The sequence below is a fragment of the Ailuropoda melanoleuca genome, unplaced genomic scaffold (assembly GCF_002007445.2).
Source record: "Ailuropoda melanoleuca isolate Jingjing unplaced genomic scaffold, ASM200744v2 unplaced-scaffold9846, whole genome shotgun sequence".
In the NCBI taxonomy this organism is placed as follows: domain Eukaryota; kingdom Metazoa; phylum Chordata; class Mammalia; order Carnivora; family Ursidae; genus Ailuropoda; species Ailuropoda melanoleuca.
In genome coordinates, this window is record NW_023255376.1 from 227,760 (window position 1) to 243,411 (window position 15,652).

At 36.9% G+C, this 15,652-nt stretch overlaps 1 protein-coding gene across 2 annotated transcripts in view; it reads left to right on the top strand.

Moving 5' to 3' along the window:
- Positions 1–14,948, top strand: part of DNAAF6 (dynein axonemal assembly factor 6) — a 34,774-nt gene extending 19,826 nt beyond the window's left edge. For both annotated transcript variants that reach the window (XM_002929609.4, XM_034653577.1), the window contains exons 6-7: positions 9,289–9,374; positions 13,937–14,948. In XM_002929609.4, coding sequence (XP_002929655.2) covers positions 9,289–9,374; positions 13,937–14,066 — 216 coding nt within the window. In that variant the 3' untranslated portion in view covers positions 14,067–14,948. The remainder of the gene's footprint in view (positions 1–9,288; positions 9,375–13,936) is intronic.
- The last annotated feature ends 704 nt before the right edge of the window (positions 14,949–15,652 follow it).

A 15,652-nucleotide genomic window follows, 5' to 3' on the forward strand; every position in this document is an offset into this window, starting at 1 on the left:
ATAAGAAACAGCCTTGAGGCGACTCCTCACAAGACTGTATCTTCCCACGTTCCGGAAGGATCACAGGATGTTCTGCCAAGACTTGGGGCAGACTGCAGTTGAGCCTTGCCTATGTGGCCAATGGGCATAGTGCAGAGTCACCAGAGTACCATAGCAGAGCCATTTCCCTACATTTACAGTCTCTGAATAAAGGTTTTTATCCTGCGTGTTTTCGCTTAAAATGATATAATAATAATACTAGCAAATAATGTAGAGGATGCTTAGTATGTGCCAGGCATTTCTCTGAGAACTTTGCACATAGTAAATCATTAATCCCCACATCAACCCTATGAAACAGGTGCTATTATTTTCACTTTACAGAGGTGGTTGCTGAAGCACAAAGAAGTTAAGCGTTGCATTAAGTTCACACACTTAGAATCTGGTTAGAACTATGATTTGAAACCAAACAATAAAAATTTGATAGAAGTGTGTATAAAGTGATATTGTGCAAAGAAGTAGTCCAAGCAGACTTGACGATACAGGTGGCATTTGGCCTGGACATTTGAGGTACGTGGTAATTTGTCAGGGTGGAAAAGCTGTCTGAGGAGAATAAACAGCGGCACGAGCAAAGGCCTAGTGCTATGGAAGTATATGTGTTTTGAGAACTATTTGTGATGTTCTTGGAGCCCCAGAGTGCACTGGCATGGAACAATAAAAGATAAAACAGAATAAGCAGCTTAGAGCTAGTTGTAAAAGCCCTAGAATGTCACAACATGTGCTATGGATTGAATTGTGTCCCCCCAAAATTCGTATGTTGAAGCTCTAACCCCCGTTGTAATGGTATTTGGAGATGGAAGCTTTGGCAGGTAATTAGGTTTAGATGAGGTCACAAGGGTAGGGGCCACGTGATGATTTAGTGCCTTGATACAAATATACCAGAGAGCTTGCCCTGCTCATGCTCTCTCTGGGCCACGTGAGCACACAGTGAGAAGGCAGGTTTCTGCAAGCCGAGAAGAGAGTGCTCACCAGAAACCAACCATGCTGGCATGTTTGGCATGCTCTGAATTCCAGTCTGTAGTATTTTGTTAGGGCAGCGCCAGCTGACTAAGACACCATGAGCTGTGGACTTTTGTGGGCATTAGAGTTACAAAATGTCTTCAAGCAGGTGAGTTAAACAATTAGGTGTGTATTTCAGAACAACTCCAGTGGCAAATTATGGTGGAGAATTTGGCAGAGATGACAGTTGGAGGTGAGTGTGAGTTAGGGAGATTGGTGGTAGGAAAACCAGTTGAGAGACAATTGCATTAATTCACGGAAGAGAGGTAGGAGCCTCGAGTGTGGCAGTGGGGATAGAGAGCAAAGCAGACATTTCAGAGGTAATACTGTAAGATTTAGAAAGTTGTCCAATGGGATATGTAAGGGAGAAACAGGAGTCAAGGGTTCTAGCTTGGGTGACTGGGTAAATGGTGATGACATTAATCAGGATATGGGGATGTAAAGTGGTTTGTCTGGATGGTAGTCTTAGAAATGGTTTCTATTTCTTTTTGCTCGTCTGAATTTTCTTTTCTTTTCTTTTCTTTTTTTTTTTTTTTTTTTTTTTTTTTTTTTTTTTTTTTTTTTTTACAATTACCATCTATTACTTTTGGAATAAGAATAAACCAAGGGTGGTTTTGTTTGTGGTATGGGGATATCAAGTAAGAAATGCAAAAGAAGACAAAGTTTTAAGAGAAAAATATTAAGTTTTGGTTATACTGAGTTTGAACTGCCTGCAAGAAATCTTGTTGGAAGCATCCAGTAGGCTGTTAGAAATATAAATCCATGTTGAACTCAAAGACAGGGACTGGAGATGTTGATTTCCAGGATTGGTGTTTGCTCTCTGAGGGATTAGAATATACTACCACTGAGTGCTGGCTTTACATCAGGCTTAAAATGAAGTAGAACTGATTTTAGGTAGCACCTGTATGTCTGGAGAGGGGGAGGTGTTGAGAGGGACACTAGGAAACTTGCAGAAATGGGACTGAGGATGGAATACATGAGCCCTTGGGGTGAGGTCAATATTCAGAGCCAGAGTTCAAACAGAGGCACTGGAAATTCTCACTCCAGATCCTAGCCAGGTATTGAAAACCAAGAGGAATTGGGATCAATGAAGTGAGGTTGAGACTGTGTCATGGCTTTAGAGATAAAAAAACAATGATGATGGGGGAAGCCAAAAAGCTGTCATAGAAACAAGGTGGGAAAAAAAATAGGAACTTGCCTACCCCTGAGAAATAGTGCTGACCAAAGTACCTGACCTCTTGGGTCCCAGCTGGGGGACATGGAAAAAAGAAGTTTAGGTATTGAAGATATGTAGGAAGATAGCCTTTCTTCCCCATAGGACTATCTGTGGCAGGAATGGGGGTGGGTACAGTCGGGAAGTAGGTCAGTGGATTCCCATTTTCACCCATGCATGTTGAAGAGCAGATTATCTCTAAAATCCGAAAGTGAATGGGGCTAGGGTTATTGATATTCTGCCAAATGACCCATCGTTTTTTCTAGAGGTGGGGAAAAGCAGCCTGTACATAGCTTGATACTCTTTTTGAGCTGCAATGAATTCATAATATTTTGGTTCTTCTGCTTTAATGCATCTGTATTGATCAGGGGACATTCTGATATGACCTATAAAGGAAGGCATTAAGCCTGTTTCTCTTTCATCATCACCTCTTCACTGGGATATGAGCCTTACTCCATCTCTAAATCTCACTGAGAATGGGGTGAGAGTAAGGGATGGGATAGAAGTCAGTCACTGTCTGGCAGACACAACCAGGAGTCACATGTTTATCACACATTCTCATCTCAGGAAGGGCTATCAATCATTCTGAGCAAAGTGTCTCCCTATCTTCTGAGAATTCACTTGTTTCTTGAATGGTCTGCTTCTCAAGTCCTGATTTCTCTCTTAAGGTTAAATCAGCCATATTCATTTACCTTTAATGAATCAATAGATTTGGCTACTTGATAATGGAATAGATTCTCTTTTCCATATAAATTCTAGAGGATGGACACCTTTTTTGCAGACTTTCTGATTATGTTAACCTTATTTGATTGGTTACATATCAGACTGTGTGTCAGGGAGAAAGATATTTGAGCTGTAATACAATTCCTTATTATCAGCTCCAGGCAGCACAGTAAACCTTCAATTCAATTTCTAATAGTTCTCTCAGTAATATACATACATTTATAGTAAATATCATAACATTCTTTCATAATGATGGTAGGGGCATGAATACCTCCTTAAACGCTAATCTAATTGTATAGATTTAATATATTTATCATTATGAAAGTTAGATGTATTTAAAATTTTTAATAGTACCAAAATTAGCAGAGTTGAAAATACAAGTCTGCCATAATTAGGGATAGATGCAGCGTGCGTGTGGGTGGGGAGAGAGAGAGATGGGGGAGAGTTTGAGATGGGTTTAGGGTCAGGTTTGAAATAAAAGTGAAAGATGTCTTATCTGTATTACTTGGTAAAAAAAAATCAGCAATTTTACATTTTGATGATACCGTTTTGAGGAGGTTTCATCAAAGTATCTGAATCTCATGGTCCAGAATCCATGAACGAGAACAGGCAGAAACTTCTGTATTCATGCAAGCAGGAACAGATTGACCCTAGGAAAATGCCAATACTTGAGGCGTAGATAAGGGAAGAGGAACTGAGAAAGATATTCAGAGATGGGGGAAAGCCATAACAGTATCTAATGCTATAGAGGGGGTAAACCAGGATTAGGGTGCAAAAGGAAGTTTTAGATTTGTCAGTTAAGAAGCCTTTGGTGACCTTCGGAAGACAGTAGCTTCAGCGGTGTGGTAGGTGCCAACACCAGATTGAAGAAAGCCGAGAAGTGAACAGGAAGCGAGGAAGAGAAGGCAGCAAATGTAGATCATTCTCTGAGGAAGTTTAGCAATGAAGGAGAGGAGAGAGAAGAGGTGGTTGTTGAGGAGGAGGCAGGATTTAGGGGTATTTTTTAGGATAAAAGAGAATTAAGAATGCTTTTCAGTTGATGACAAATATCCCTTCCTTTGCTTATGTAATATTTATTGAGTGCCTACTGTGTGTCACTAGAGTGAATGAACAAATAGTAGGAAAGTAGTCATGGTATGGGCCCCAGAGGACTTTTAGAAATGGGTGGAGGCATTTTTGGTCATAGTATGTTATTGGCATTTAGTACTCAAGGGCCAGAGATGCTCTAAATCCTGCAATAAGAGGGACAATCCTAAAAACAGTTGTCCTGCACAAAATTAGAAAAAGGGCGGTTGAAGATATGAGGATGGACCACCCAGCAATATTCTACCTTTTTGATTACTTCCTCCTTCTTAAAACATATTTTTCTCCTTACTTTAATGACTCCCCTCTTTCCTGGTTTTCCTCCAGAATCCCTGGGCATTCCTCGTCTCCTTTGACCTCAAATCACTGGTTTTTCCTCTCCTGGCTCAAGTTCTCTAGGTCTCTGAAAAAACCCCACATCTCTTTTTTCTCTATTCTCTTTCCATCCAGTCCAATGGCTTTAAATATTGTTTCTCTAGTCTTGGCCTCTCCCAAAATCTTCAGATTCATATAACCAACTGCTTACTTGACATCTCTCACTTTAACAGGCAATCCAAACCTAACACGCCCAAAACAGAACTCTTAGTTGTCCTCCCCAAACCTCTTTTTCATTGATCTTCATCATCTCAGGAAATGGCAAGAACATTCACCCAACTGCACAAACTAAACACCTAAATCATCCCTCCTTCCTCTTTCCTTTATACCATCAGCAAGTCTTATTGGCTCTATTTTCAAAATACATTCTAAATCCATCTAATTTTCATTACCACCACGACTACCATCATGTTCCAAACCATCATCTTTCACCTGAGCCATTATGAGTCCCTCCTCTCTCTTCTCCCTCCTTCAACAATTGCTTCCTTACAGCCTTTCCACAGTGTCCAGAGAGATCCTTTTTTAAAGTAAATCAGATCACATCACTTCTTTGTTCAGAACCTTTAGTGGCTTCCTACAGTACTTAGAACAAAATCAAAACTCCTTATCTTGACCTATGAGGCCTTATATGATCTGACGACTACCTGCTTTTTCAGTTTCATTTGACACCACATTTTCTTCCTTATTCATTATGTTCTAGCCACCCTGGCCTTAGTAGCTGCAATTTTTTAAAGTAGGCTCCATGCCCAATGTAGGGCTTGAAATCATGACCCCAAGATCTAGAGTCACATGTTCTACTGACTGAGCCAGCCAGGTGCCCCACAGCTGCAATTTTAAATAGAATAGTCAGGGAAGGTCTCACTGAGAAGGAAATATTTGTGCAAACACTTGAAGGACATGAGAAAGTGAGGCTAAGAGGTTGGAAAGGTTATCTAAGTGAATATATAAATCATCAACACTGAAGACAGAAATTTAATGTTAGAAATACCAATAGAGAACAAAGAATTATTATTATTATTATTATTATTATTATTATTAAAGATATGAGGATGACCACCCAGCAGTGTTTTACCCTTTTGATTACTCCCTCCTTTAAAACATGTTTTAAGGAATTGATAGATGATTCCAACAGGGAGGGTAATTGGTGGTATAGTGTGAAGACATGAGATTCATTTTTAAAAGCTAGAGGAAAGGGGCAGGCCCAGGGATATAAATGCAATGGGAGAAAAACAAAAACAGGCACCAGTTGAGAAGACTAGGGAAGCAGTGTCATCAAGGGAGATCCAGATTTCAAGAAATTGAAAGGAATATTCAGAGGCTGAAGAGATAAAGGGCGATGGACTGTGTGTTCCAGAGGAACTATGGAAGGGTTTCATGAGTTGGTGAGGGATAGGAAATGGAAACAAAATAGAAGGTATGAAGATACAGTTGGTAATTACTAGGTGATAAGCAAGGACTTGGGAGTCTGAGGCTTCTTGTGTTCTTGACAAATAGAGATAAAAGTATAATGGATTTTGTTATGGTAGTCTCAAGACAGCTAGTGGTAGTGAGACTATGAGTGTTTGGGGGTGATTGTGGGGGCCAATAGAGACATGGAGGTCCTGTAGGTGAGTCTTCTTATTCCAGAAGGAGCTGAGCTTAACCTTGACTCTTATGAAAGAAGAGGTACTATGCTTCCATGATCTCCTAAGACAGGCATGACAGTATAGTACTGGGATGTTTCAAAGTGGTAACTTCAGGGGTGCCTGGGTGGCTCAGTCGGTTTTGCGTCTGCCTTTGGCTCTGGTCATGATCTGGGGGTCCTGGGATTGAGTCCCATGTCGGGCTCCCTGCTCAGTGGGGAGCCTGCTTCTCCCTCTGCCCCTCCCCCTGCTTGTGTTCCCTCTCTCTCAAATAAATAAATAAAGTTAAAAAAATCAAAGTGGTAACATCATAGAAAATTTATCCATTAATTTAAAAAGATATCTATTGGTTTTGTGTCCTGGTTTTGGAGAACACTTACGTCTATATTTTTATTCTTCACAGGTAAATATGTTATTTCAAAGTAGGGATCCATCACCTTTAATTTTTTCATTTTCCTACAGATCATTATTACTCATGAGAATTTGTATAAAATACTTAGATGGCTGCAATGGGAAGAATATCTCCATAGTTAAACATGGGTTTCCATAATTAAACAATAGGAAGTTAAATTACCGAAGCAATTAGGAATGAGACCTACCCAAACTTCTTCTGTTAATCAAAATTTCCTAACATTAAGTTTCAAATTGAAACTCAAATAGTCTTAACTTCTTTGCTAGGAATCAATATATTGGAGGTGGTTCCTGTATTTCTGTCAAATCAAAAATATTTTTATAATATCCTGAATCCATAAATTAAATAGGAGTATCGTTTGAATTTTCAGCCCAAACCCTTCTGTATATTTTGAGCTTCAATAGAATTTCAGTAAATAGCATACATAGACTGGCGAAGTTATATATAAGATATATTTCATTTATTCTTCTGTTCTGGTTGTCAGGAAGTGACAGCTCAAGAGGAAACAGAATGGATGACCTCCGTGGAACATTTGCCATTTAGCCTTCTCATTTCAATTTTCCAGCATCTTATAATATGATCACAAACACTTGTCTGAGGATCCTGTATTAATCATTTACAGATTATAGGAATATTATCTCTTCAGGAACCATCTTGTCATATAAATCTGTTGTAAGAACAAAACAATAAAGAGGAGATTTAAAACTCAAAATGATAATCCTACATTAATGACCCCCCCTCCCAAACGCTTTGGTATATTAAGCCAGCTCTGTTACAACACATAGAGGAGAATAGAGCACCGTGAAAGCCATTTGACCTACTTTTACCTATCTCCAGGAAAGCTCCAAAGTGAATTCCCAGAGACAGACTAAGCAAGTAGTTTTGCCTACTTGCCTGAAGACAAGCTGAAAGTGGAAAGACGGGCTCACACAAACCTTAAAGTAGTGGACCTTTTCTGCTACTTTTTATTCAGAAAGCCAGAAGACAGAGGTTTGAACTGAACTTAGTGATGGGTACTGTGGTAGCCAGCCTACAAGATGGCCCCTAATGATTTTCACTTACTGATATTCTTCCCTTCATGTGGTCCCCTCTCACACTGGAGTAGGGCTGCCCTGTGTAACCAATAGGATATCAGAGAAATAAAAAAGTACCATTTCTGAGGCGATGTTGGGGGGAAAAAGGCATTGCTTTTGCCTTGCTCTTTTGGATCATTCACTCTGGGGAGAAGACAGCTATTGTGTCATAAGGACAATCAAGCAGCCCTAAGCCCTATGGAGAGGTCCATGTGGTGAAGAACTGAAGCCTCCTGCCAACAGCCACATGAGTGGGCCATCTTGGACGCAGAACCTTTAGCCCAAATAAAGCCTTCAGATGTATGCAGCCCCAGTCAATATCTTGATTACAACTTCATTTTAGACCCTAAGCCAGAACAACCTAGCTGAGCTACTCCCAAATTCCTAACCCACAAAAAATGTGTGAGATAATAAAATGTGTGTTGTTTTGAGCCATAAATGGGGGGGTGTAATTGGTTTTGGTTATAAAACAATAGATAACTATAAGCAATAGATAAGTGATAAGTGACAAAAACAGAATTCAAACCCAAGTTTGACTCCAAAGGTTGAGCTCCCAAAAGGTTGAAAGTTTTCCAATGAAATTTTTAGTTTTCCTTAGTTTACCTATTAAAATAAGTAATTCTTTGAACTAAATCAATTTGCATCCTATGTAAAGAGAGGAACATCAATTCCTTTAATTGCTTGGTCAGTGACGTACTGTACTTACAATCTTGGACTAGTTAGATCTTGGGTACAATCAGTTAGAAGTCAATAAATAACCACGTCTATTTTCCGGGAATTCATTGAAAGTACTTCTAAAGAAGTCTGATTCATGTTTCAGGAGTTTTTCTGTTAAGATTCCTATTGAACCTTCTATCTTATGAGATATTAATGTGTACGATTCCACTTAATTTGTTCCTTCCTGTCCCTCCTCTGAAAACATTTTAGTACACAATTTTAATTTTCTCAAGAGGAAAAATTAGTGAGTTGTTTCTAAATTACCCTTCACTGGAGTTGCAAGTGATTTTAAGAAACACTTTGACATTCTACCAGAAGTTTTATCTAAATTTCACATAAGTTGTAATTTTTTTCCTTCCTCAAATGTCATTTCAACCTTGGGGAAATAATCTTTTACCTTGAAAGATCTAAACATTTCAGACTAAAGAAAAAAACATTTATATGCCTTGGTCCAGGTGATATGAGTCATCCTGCAACTAAAGAACATCTCAACTATCAGATCTGCAAGTTATTATAATAAAAATGGGTCTTTCTTTGTCCAATAGAATGCTCATTTACTCTGAGGTAGAACACAACTACCTCTTTAAGAAATGCTCTATTTCTCTCACTTGAAACATCTGTAATTATAAATCTGAATTTTCAAAATGTAAATTAGGAGTTAATTCTTTGTTTAATGAAAATATTAGCCATAAGATGTATTTAGATAGTAGGACCTCTAAAACTCTGTTTACTAATATGCACCTTCGGACAATGAAAGTTACAAGCAAGTAACCAACATGTTTCGAGTCAGACAGACCTTATAGTTCAATTACACACAGTTGCCTTCAGGTCCTCATTAAATTTCTCTGTATCTGTTTCATTATCTGTAAAATGGTGGTAATCCTGCCTCTCAAAACTGTTATGAGGAGAGGGCCTAGGCTTGCACGTAGCTGGAACTTAATAAATTTTAGTTCTCATTTCCCCATATTTCCCTGCACTCTTCGCATGAACTGTTCTTCAAGATAGCAGTATTTTTCTTCTCATTTTCTCTTTCAGGTCAAAATCAAACTGCCAAATACGAATTCTTCTGAAATTAAAATTGACATCCGAGAAATGGTCCTTGACCTTCGTACTCCTAATAAGTGAGTAAAACTTAGAAGTAGAGTAATATAATATTAACAAAACTTTAGTCAATATTCTTAGAGTGTGCATAGTTATTTTGCATCACCCCTAAAGTCTGAAGAAAAGTGAAAAAGTCATTCAGATGTTTGATCTGCATAATATAAATATAAATATATTTGGAAACACCTGATTTTTTTCTGCTTTGCACCCATACATTTGGAGTAAGTTGATACCACCAGACACAGTCCTTGACATTCCGATACAGTTTGCTTATCTGTGAGGAAAAACAACTAGAGGTGAAAATCTCTTAAGTTTTAAGTCTTTCATGTGGTTTTTTTGTACAGTGATGGCATAAGAGAAGCAGTATCTTTAAACTTTTTGGTTATTGTGGGGCTCTAAGGTTAAATTTGATTATATTCATCTAAAAATTAACAGAAAATTCTTGTCATCAATCACTTAAAACAAAAATTCTGACAATTTATCACTAACTCCTCAAGTGGTGTGACTCCATTGAAAAAGAATACAACTGTAGTGGAATAACTCAATTAAACATTTTGATATTTTCAAAATAGTCTTCTTATTACACAGGTTCAAATTATCTTCCCCAAACTCAACACATACAGTAAGATTCTGATGTAAATGTTTATCCTGAAACCTGGACCAATCAGTCCTGTCTCCCAACGCCAACTCCGTAAAGAGGGAATCCATGGAACCTAGTGCGTGCTAGATAAAATATCTAAATATCTCACTGCTTTGTTCACTTTCCATCTGAATGTATAGCAGCGAGCATACTTGAGTTGATAGCAGTGGTTCATTCTCTGTAACTCACGACCATTTCAGTCCGGGTGTGGCGAGCAGTCAACTTCTGGCACCTTTTCTTTCTTCCATTATCAGTATCAATACTTCTCCCCTGTTGATCTTAGGACTTCACAAAAATAAAAAGTAGATCCTTCATACAAAAGATTCCTATGTGTAAACAACCCAGTGTACATACGTAGCTTAATCTTGATTTCTACAGTAGATGCGTTTAACCCAAACTGGTCTATAGATGAATACATGTCAAATGTTTTCTCATCACTTATATCATTTCAAAACTATGTTCTCACAAGAAATTGTCTCATGTTATAAAAATTACATCCACTATTCCTACCATTCACTTTAAGGAGTATTTTACTTTTTAAATTCATATTATATATACTTTGACTCTTCCACACAGCCTTTGCAAGGAAAGTTGCTTACGTGAACAGTTAATCTTCCATGATATTTGTGTGCTTGTTAAAAGCACATACATATCTACACACCATGGAGTTAATTTCCGTTCCCCTAGCAGTTCTCCCTCAATCTTTAGGCAGCTGCTCTGGCTATGCTGTCATTCCAGATATCTATCAGAGCCCACTAAATGAAAGACACACAGAGATACCTGTCCACACAGAATGTGGGCTACACTAGAATTTTTGGATCATACTGTTCTTATACATTAAATGCTCTGCGCCGGGAGGTGCTGTCTCTTAAGAAAAAAAAATCATGAATTATGGTAGAAGACTAAAGAGAGGCTTTTATCATTTTTACCATTTTTCCTAAACACTGAAGCATTCTTTGGAGCCATGCTATTATCTGAAATTGTGTTATTGGAAATGTGTCTTGTTTTTGAGTTTATTGATATTCACATTAACTTTCTTTAGTTTCTAATTTTGACATCTTCTACACTGTTTATTTCCCCAAGAAAGGTTAAGAGAAAATATCCTGTTCGTGTATGTATAAGACAAAATAAGTGAATCTATTTTAACTGAATGGACTAATAATATCAGTCAAATGATAGTCAATTGCATTAGGACTATCAATAAAACCCAGATTTTTGGAATTATACAACCTAAAGAAATAAAGCAATTTCTTAAATTCTTCATTTTTAAAAAACTGGTTGTTTTGGCATGTTGATTCCCAGCATGGAGTAGATAGAAAAGAGGAAAGATAGGGGAAATTAGATAATTTCCCAAGGACTTTTATCTTCAGATGAGGTTTCATTATTTTTTGAAGTGAATCCTAAGAATGTCATAAATGAATTCCTTGAGTGGGATAATAAGAACAAATTGTAAATACAAGTATGAGTTAATTTTTGGTTGAATGTTATTTAGATTATTCTCACCTTTGCTGTGCTCCTTTAATTCAGATTGATTGAGAATTGACTGATGTTCAAACTAAAAAAAATGTTTTCAAAATGAAATGGTGAAGTTCAGCTCAGTAGCTATTTTTGCACTTTCTTTGAAAATAGTTATGGCTCCAATAGAAAACCGTTATGATGAGCACTGGGTGTTATACACAACTAATGAATCATTGAACACTACATCAAAAACTAATGATGTACTACACAGTGGTTAACTGAACATAATAAAAAAAAAGAAAACCTTTAAAAAGTCATGTTTATTTTTAACCCAGATATTTAGATAAAATAATTTATTAACTACATAAAATAAAAACTGCATTGTGTGAATATGCACAGAACAAGGTTGTCCTATATTTAAATCTCTTGCAAGGAACATCACCTTGACTTTGCTAATATAAATGTAAGTATGTAAGTCTCTAAATTAGAGTTCACTTTATAGTTTTTTTGTCTTACTTTCATATATTATAGTTCACTTTTAAATAATTGCTAATGAAAATTAACACTGGATAAACATTTGATCAGTGCCTAAACTGTACCTTCTTAAAAACAAGTATACTATCAATGTAAAGGCTGAGGGAATGGGTTTAAATATTTATTCATACGTGATCATACTAATCTATAGTAGGTATTCAAATATTATTTTGTAGTGACCTATTTGCTTTTCATTCATTTATTTATTCATTCAACAAACATTTATAACATCTTCTGCTAGACAGTGGGGGGACATGAAGATAAGATATAGTCCTGTCCTTCAATGAATTGTACATGGATAAGTATTTGTAGAATTTTATTTTATTTAAATATAAATCTTAATTCAGATATCAGGCAGTAAAACAGACTGGACAAGAATACTTCCCTTCTCCTAAGAGCCTAAATAAGTTGCACAATTTCTGTTCAAAATTTTAGTATGTGAAGCCATACTACTAAGCACTAGACAGAAATGCAGGGATAGATGGATCATTCCTATGGCCACTGCCTGTCTCTTCTGAATTTATTTCTCTCTGGACAGAGAGGTGCAGATTATCATTGGAAATCCTTCTTCAGTTGATTTATAGTTGTCTTTTAGTTCAATGAAGCTACCACCACTGAGCTTTGCTTTATTTTTAAAGCGAATATATTATCATTTGCAGAATAAGGGATAAAGCAAATCTAAGTCCAGCTCAACCTATATTATAAACAATTTTAAAAAGATGGACTCTAAACATTTTTTGTACCCGCTTTCTTGAAATGCCAAATATTACAGGCTATATTAAAATACATCACGATATCATTACTTCTGGTGGAGAGAGCTGTTTTTCCTACCCCAAATATCTGGAATGGAACAAGAGTCACAGAAAATTCCTCCTTTTGGTTCCAGAGATGTGTGATAAATACTTTCAATGAGCCCAGTTTCCCGAACTTAGGTCTTTGCAAATGAGTAAAGAGGTGATTGGTTTTCAAGAGTTTGTTTTCAAACACTATTTTAACAAGTATTCAATAAGTAGCCCTAAAAAATACCAGATTCCTTTACTGGTTTGGATCCTATACCTTCTTAAAGAGCTTTTTGGTCCACTTTTTATAGAGATACTCAAGCCTTCTCTATGGAGAATATGAGGTAACAAGAGTTTCATGCATTTAATTTTCTTCAGATAGCAGCATGCGCCGACCCAAAGCATAATTCCGATTCATACCACTATGACAGAATTATGGATGTCTCATCCCAGCAATGTGTCTAAAGCATACAGCTCTCCAGCAACCGAGCCACAACTGCAAAATAAACCCAACAATCTCTCACAGGGCTTTTTGTCAATGTATAGTAGAAAGAACCAGAAGCAAGCACAGAGAAGCACTTTCATTGATCTGGTATTAAAATCATTCCAGGCCTGAATTTCAATGACTATACCTGTAGTAGAGACTCAGCCTGAGGTCGTGCTAGCAGAATTATTATAGAACCATTCCAACGTTCAGATTTGTATCAGTCAGTCACATTCCCTCTACAGGTGAACATGGCTGGCAACAGATCTATCCAACCAACTTGAAGTTGCAATGGGCTCTATTCCTCTGCCTATAAACCAAGACTGAGACTATGTGTCTATGATGCAAAATGGGGTCGATTTTGGAAAAAAAAGAGTGGGGGATCAAAACCCCCACTTGGATTTTTAAGGCCAAAAAACTGGTATATTATTTGTGTTATTTAGGCATATTTTTGATCCAATTCTTAAGCTGTCTATATTTGGTTCCTAATCTTCTGATGCTATGTATTGCTTTCCATTACCTTATTAAAAGTGATATCTTCTTTTTTTATTTAAAGTCAATTAGCCAAAATATAGTACATCATTAGTTTTGATATAATATTCAATGATTCATTAGTTGTGATATTTTCTTGATATCACTTTAGGAAGCTGATTCTAGGTTTTTATCTTGTTTTGTTTTGATTTTTAGGAAGCTGTTGCTAACCCTTCCCCATCCTGTGGAATGCAACAGTGGCAAAGCTTTCTATATCCTGGAGACCGAGACTCTTGAAGTCACCTTAACTTTGAAAAGAGAGTTTGATTTCATTAATTTCTTCTAAAACTTCATGAATAAGGAGGAAAAGGGGTACATTGGATTGATTAAAAACAAAAGAAAACTTTGGAAAAGAATGGTTAATGTTTTCTATCTTCTTCATTACTCTGACATATTTCAGAAAGGGTCTATATTCAATTCTAGTGAGACCCTGATCTTTGACAGTCATTTCTATTACTCTGGTGGAAAATATTGTTTTCTCATATTCAAAAGCTATTCCATTTTTATAGTAATAGCTGGATAGAACTGACAGGTTATCCAGTTAGATTACTGCATGGTCAATTAAAACTGAAGTATGACCATGAAATTGTTGGTCCACTTATTTCAGGAGTCTGAAGAACTTAAGCCAATTAAGTATACTATGATACAATCAGTCGCATTGCAGTTGGTCATTATTATCACCAGACAAGTTTATTTGGTTGCCTTTTCATTGATTTGATCAAATGATTTACAGTGTTCTCTGGTTAGGCTCTCACAATTCTGGAAGATACAAATAACAAAGGATTATAAATAGTTTGGTACACCATACTAACAACATGTTTTACTTGAATAAGAAATACTCCCGAGCACACAGCATTATTTAGCTTCCCCAGTCCTGCTCTCAATGTTTGGATCTAGTTAGGTTAAAAATAGTCTTCCTTTTGTGCACCAATAATTACTAACAATGCCTTTCGGGGTACTGTGTGTATATTTAGTATTGAAATCCTTGACATTTAAAAGGAATATAAAGAAAAGCATAGTGCACTTGCAAAACCTGTTCTTTCTCATTTCCTATCTTTATTTGTAATTGGCCATACCTATTTTTATGAATTATGTCAATGTCCCCTGCCTCTTCTGGATTGTATTGCCTGTTTATTTCAGAATTATTTATGAATAAATCGCATTTTAAAACTCATGTAACTAGGCCTCACACTTTACTGTAGAGCTGGAAGGTAACTGGGAGTGAAATTTTGAGAAGAGATGAAAAATTGAAAGATGTTTATCACTTCTATATGAACTATTAGGGGACTAAATACTCAAGCAGATGTTTTCTAGACTGACTTTTGTAGATAACTACCAAGTGTCTAGTTTGTGACTAGATCTAATAGAAGGAAAAGACTGAGATTTGGGCCAAACTAGTTGTTTTAAAACCTTGAACTCTTGTAGAGAATTTGCCATTGAAATTAGCACCATGACTTTCCTCTGTGGGGGCAAGAGTTGAGGGTGGGATTGACTAAAAGGAGCTAGTGCCTGTGAATTGAAGTCCACGATGTTGCAGGAACAAACGAGTGTCCTACTTTGCTTCCTCAGCATCTTTTTTAAAGGCTGTATTTTAAGAATTTAAGATTACACACTAAAGTGTAAGCTCGGGAGCAAACCTAAGCAGGAACCAATTTTTTCTTCTCGAGAGCAACAGTGAGTCAGTGGAAAACGTATCTCTTTTTCCTACGTACTGGCCCTAATTACAAAGACCATTATTATTCAAGCTGTGTACAAGTTGTCCCTGGAAGAGAAGATAGAGCATATCCAGGCCAACTTGAATTGGGCTTTGGTTATGTGGTACTGTATCAATTATATAATGAAACAGAGCTGCAAGACAATGAAATGTGATTC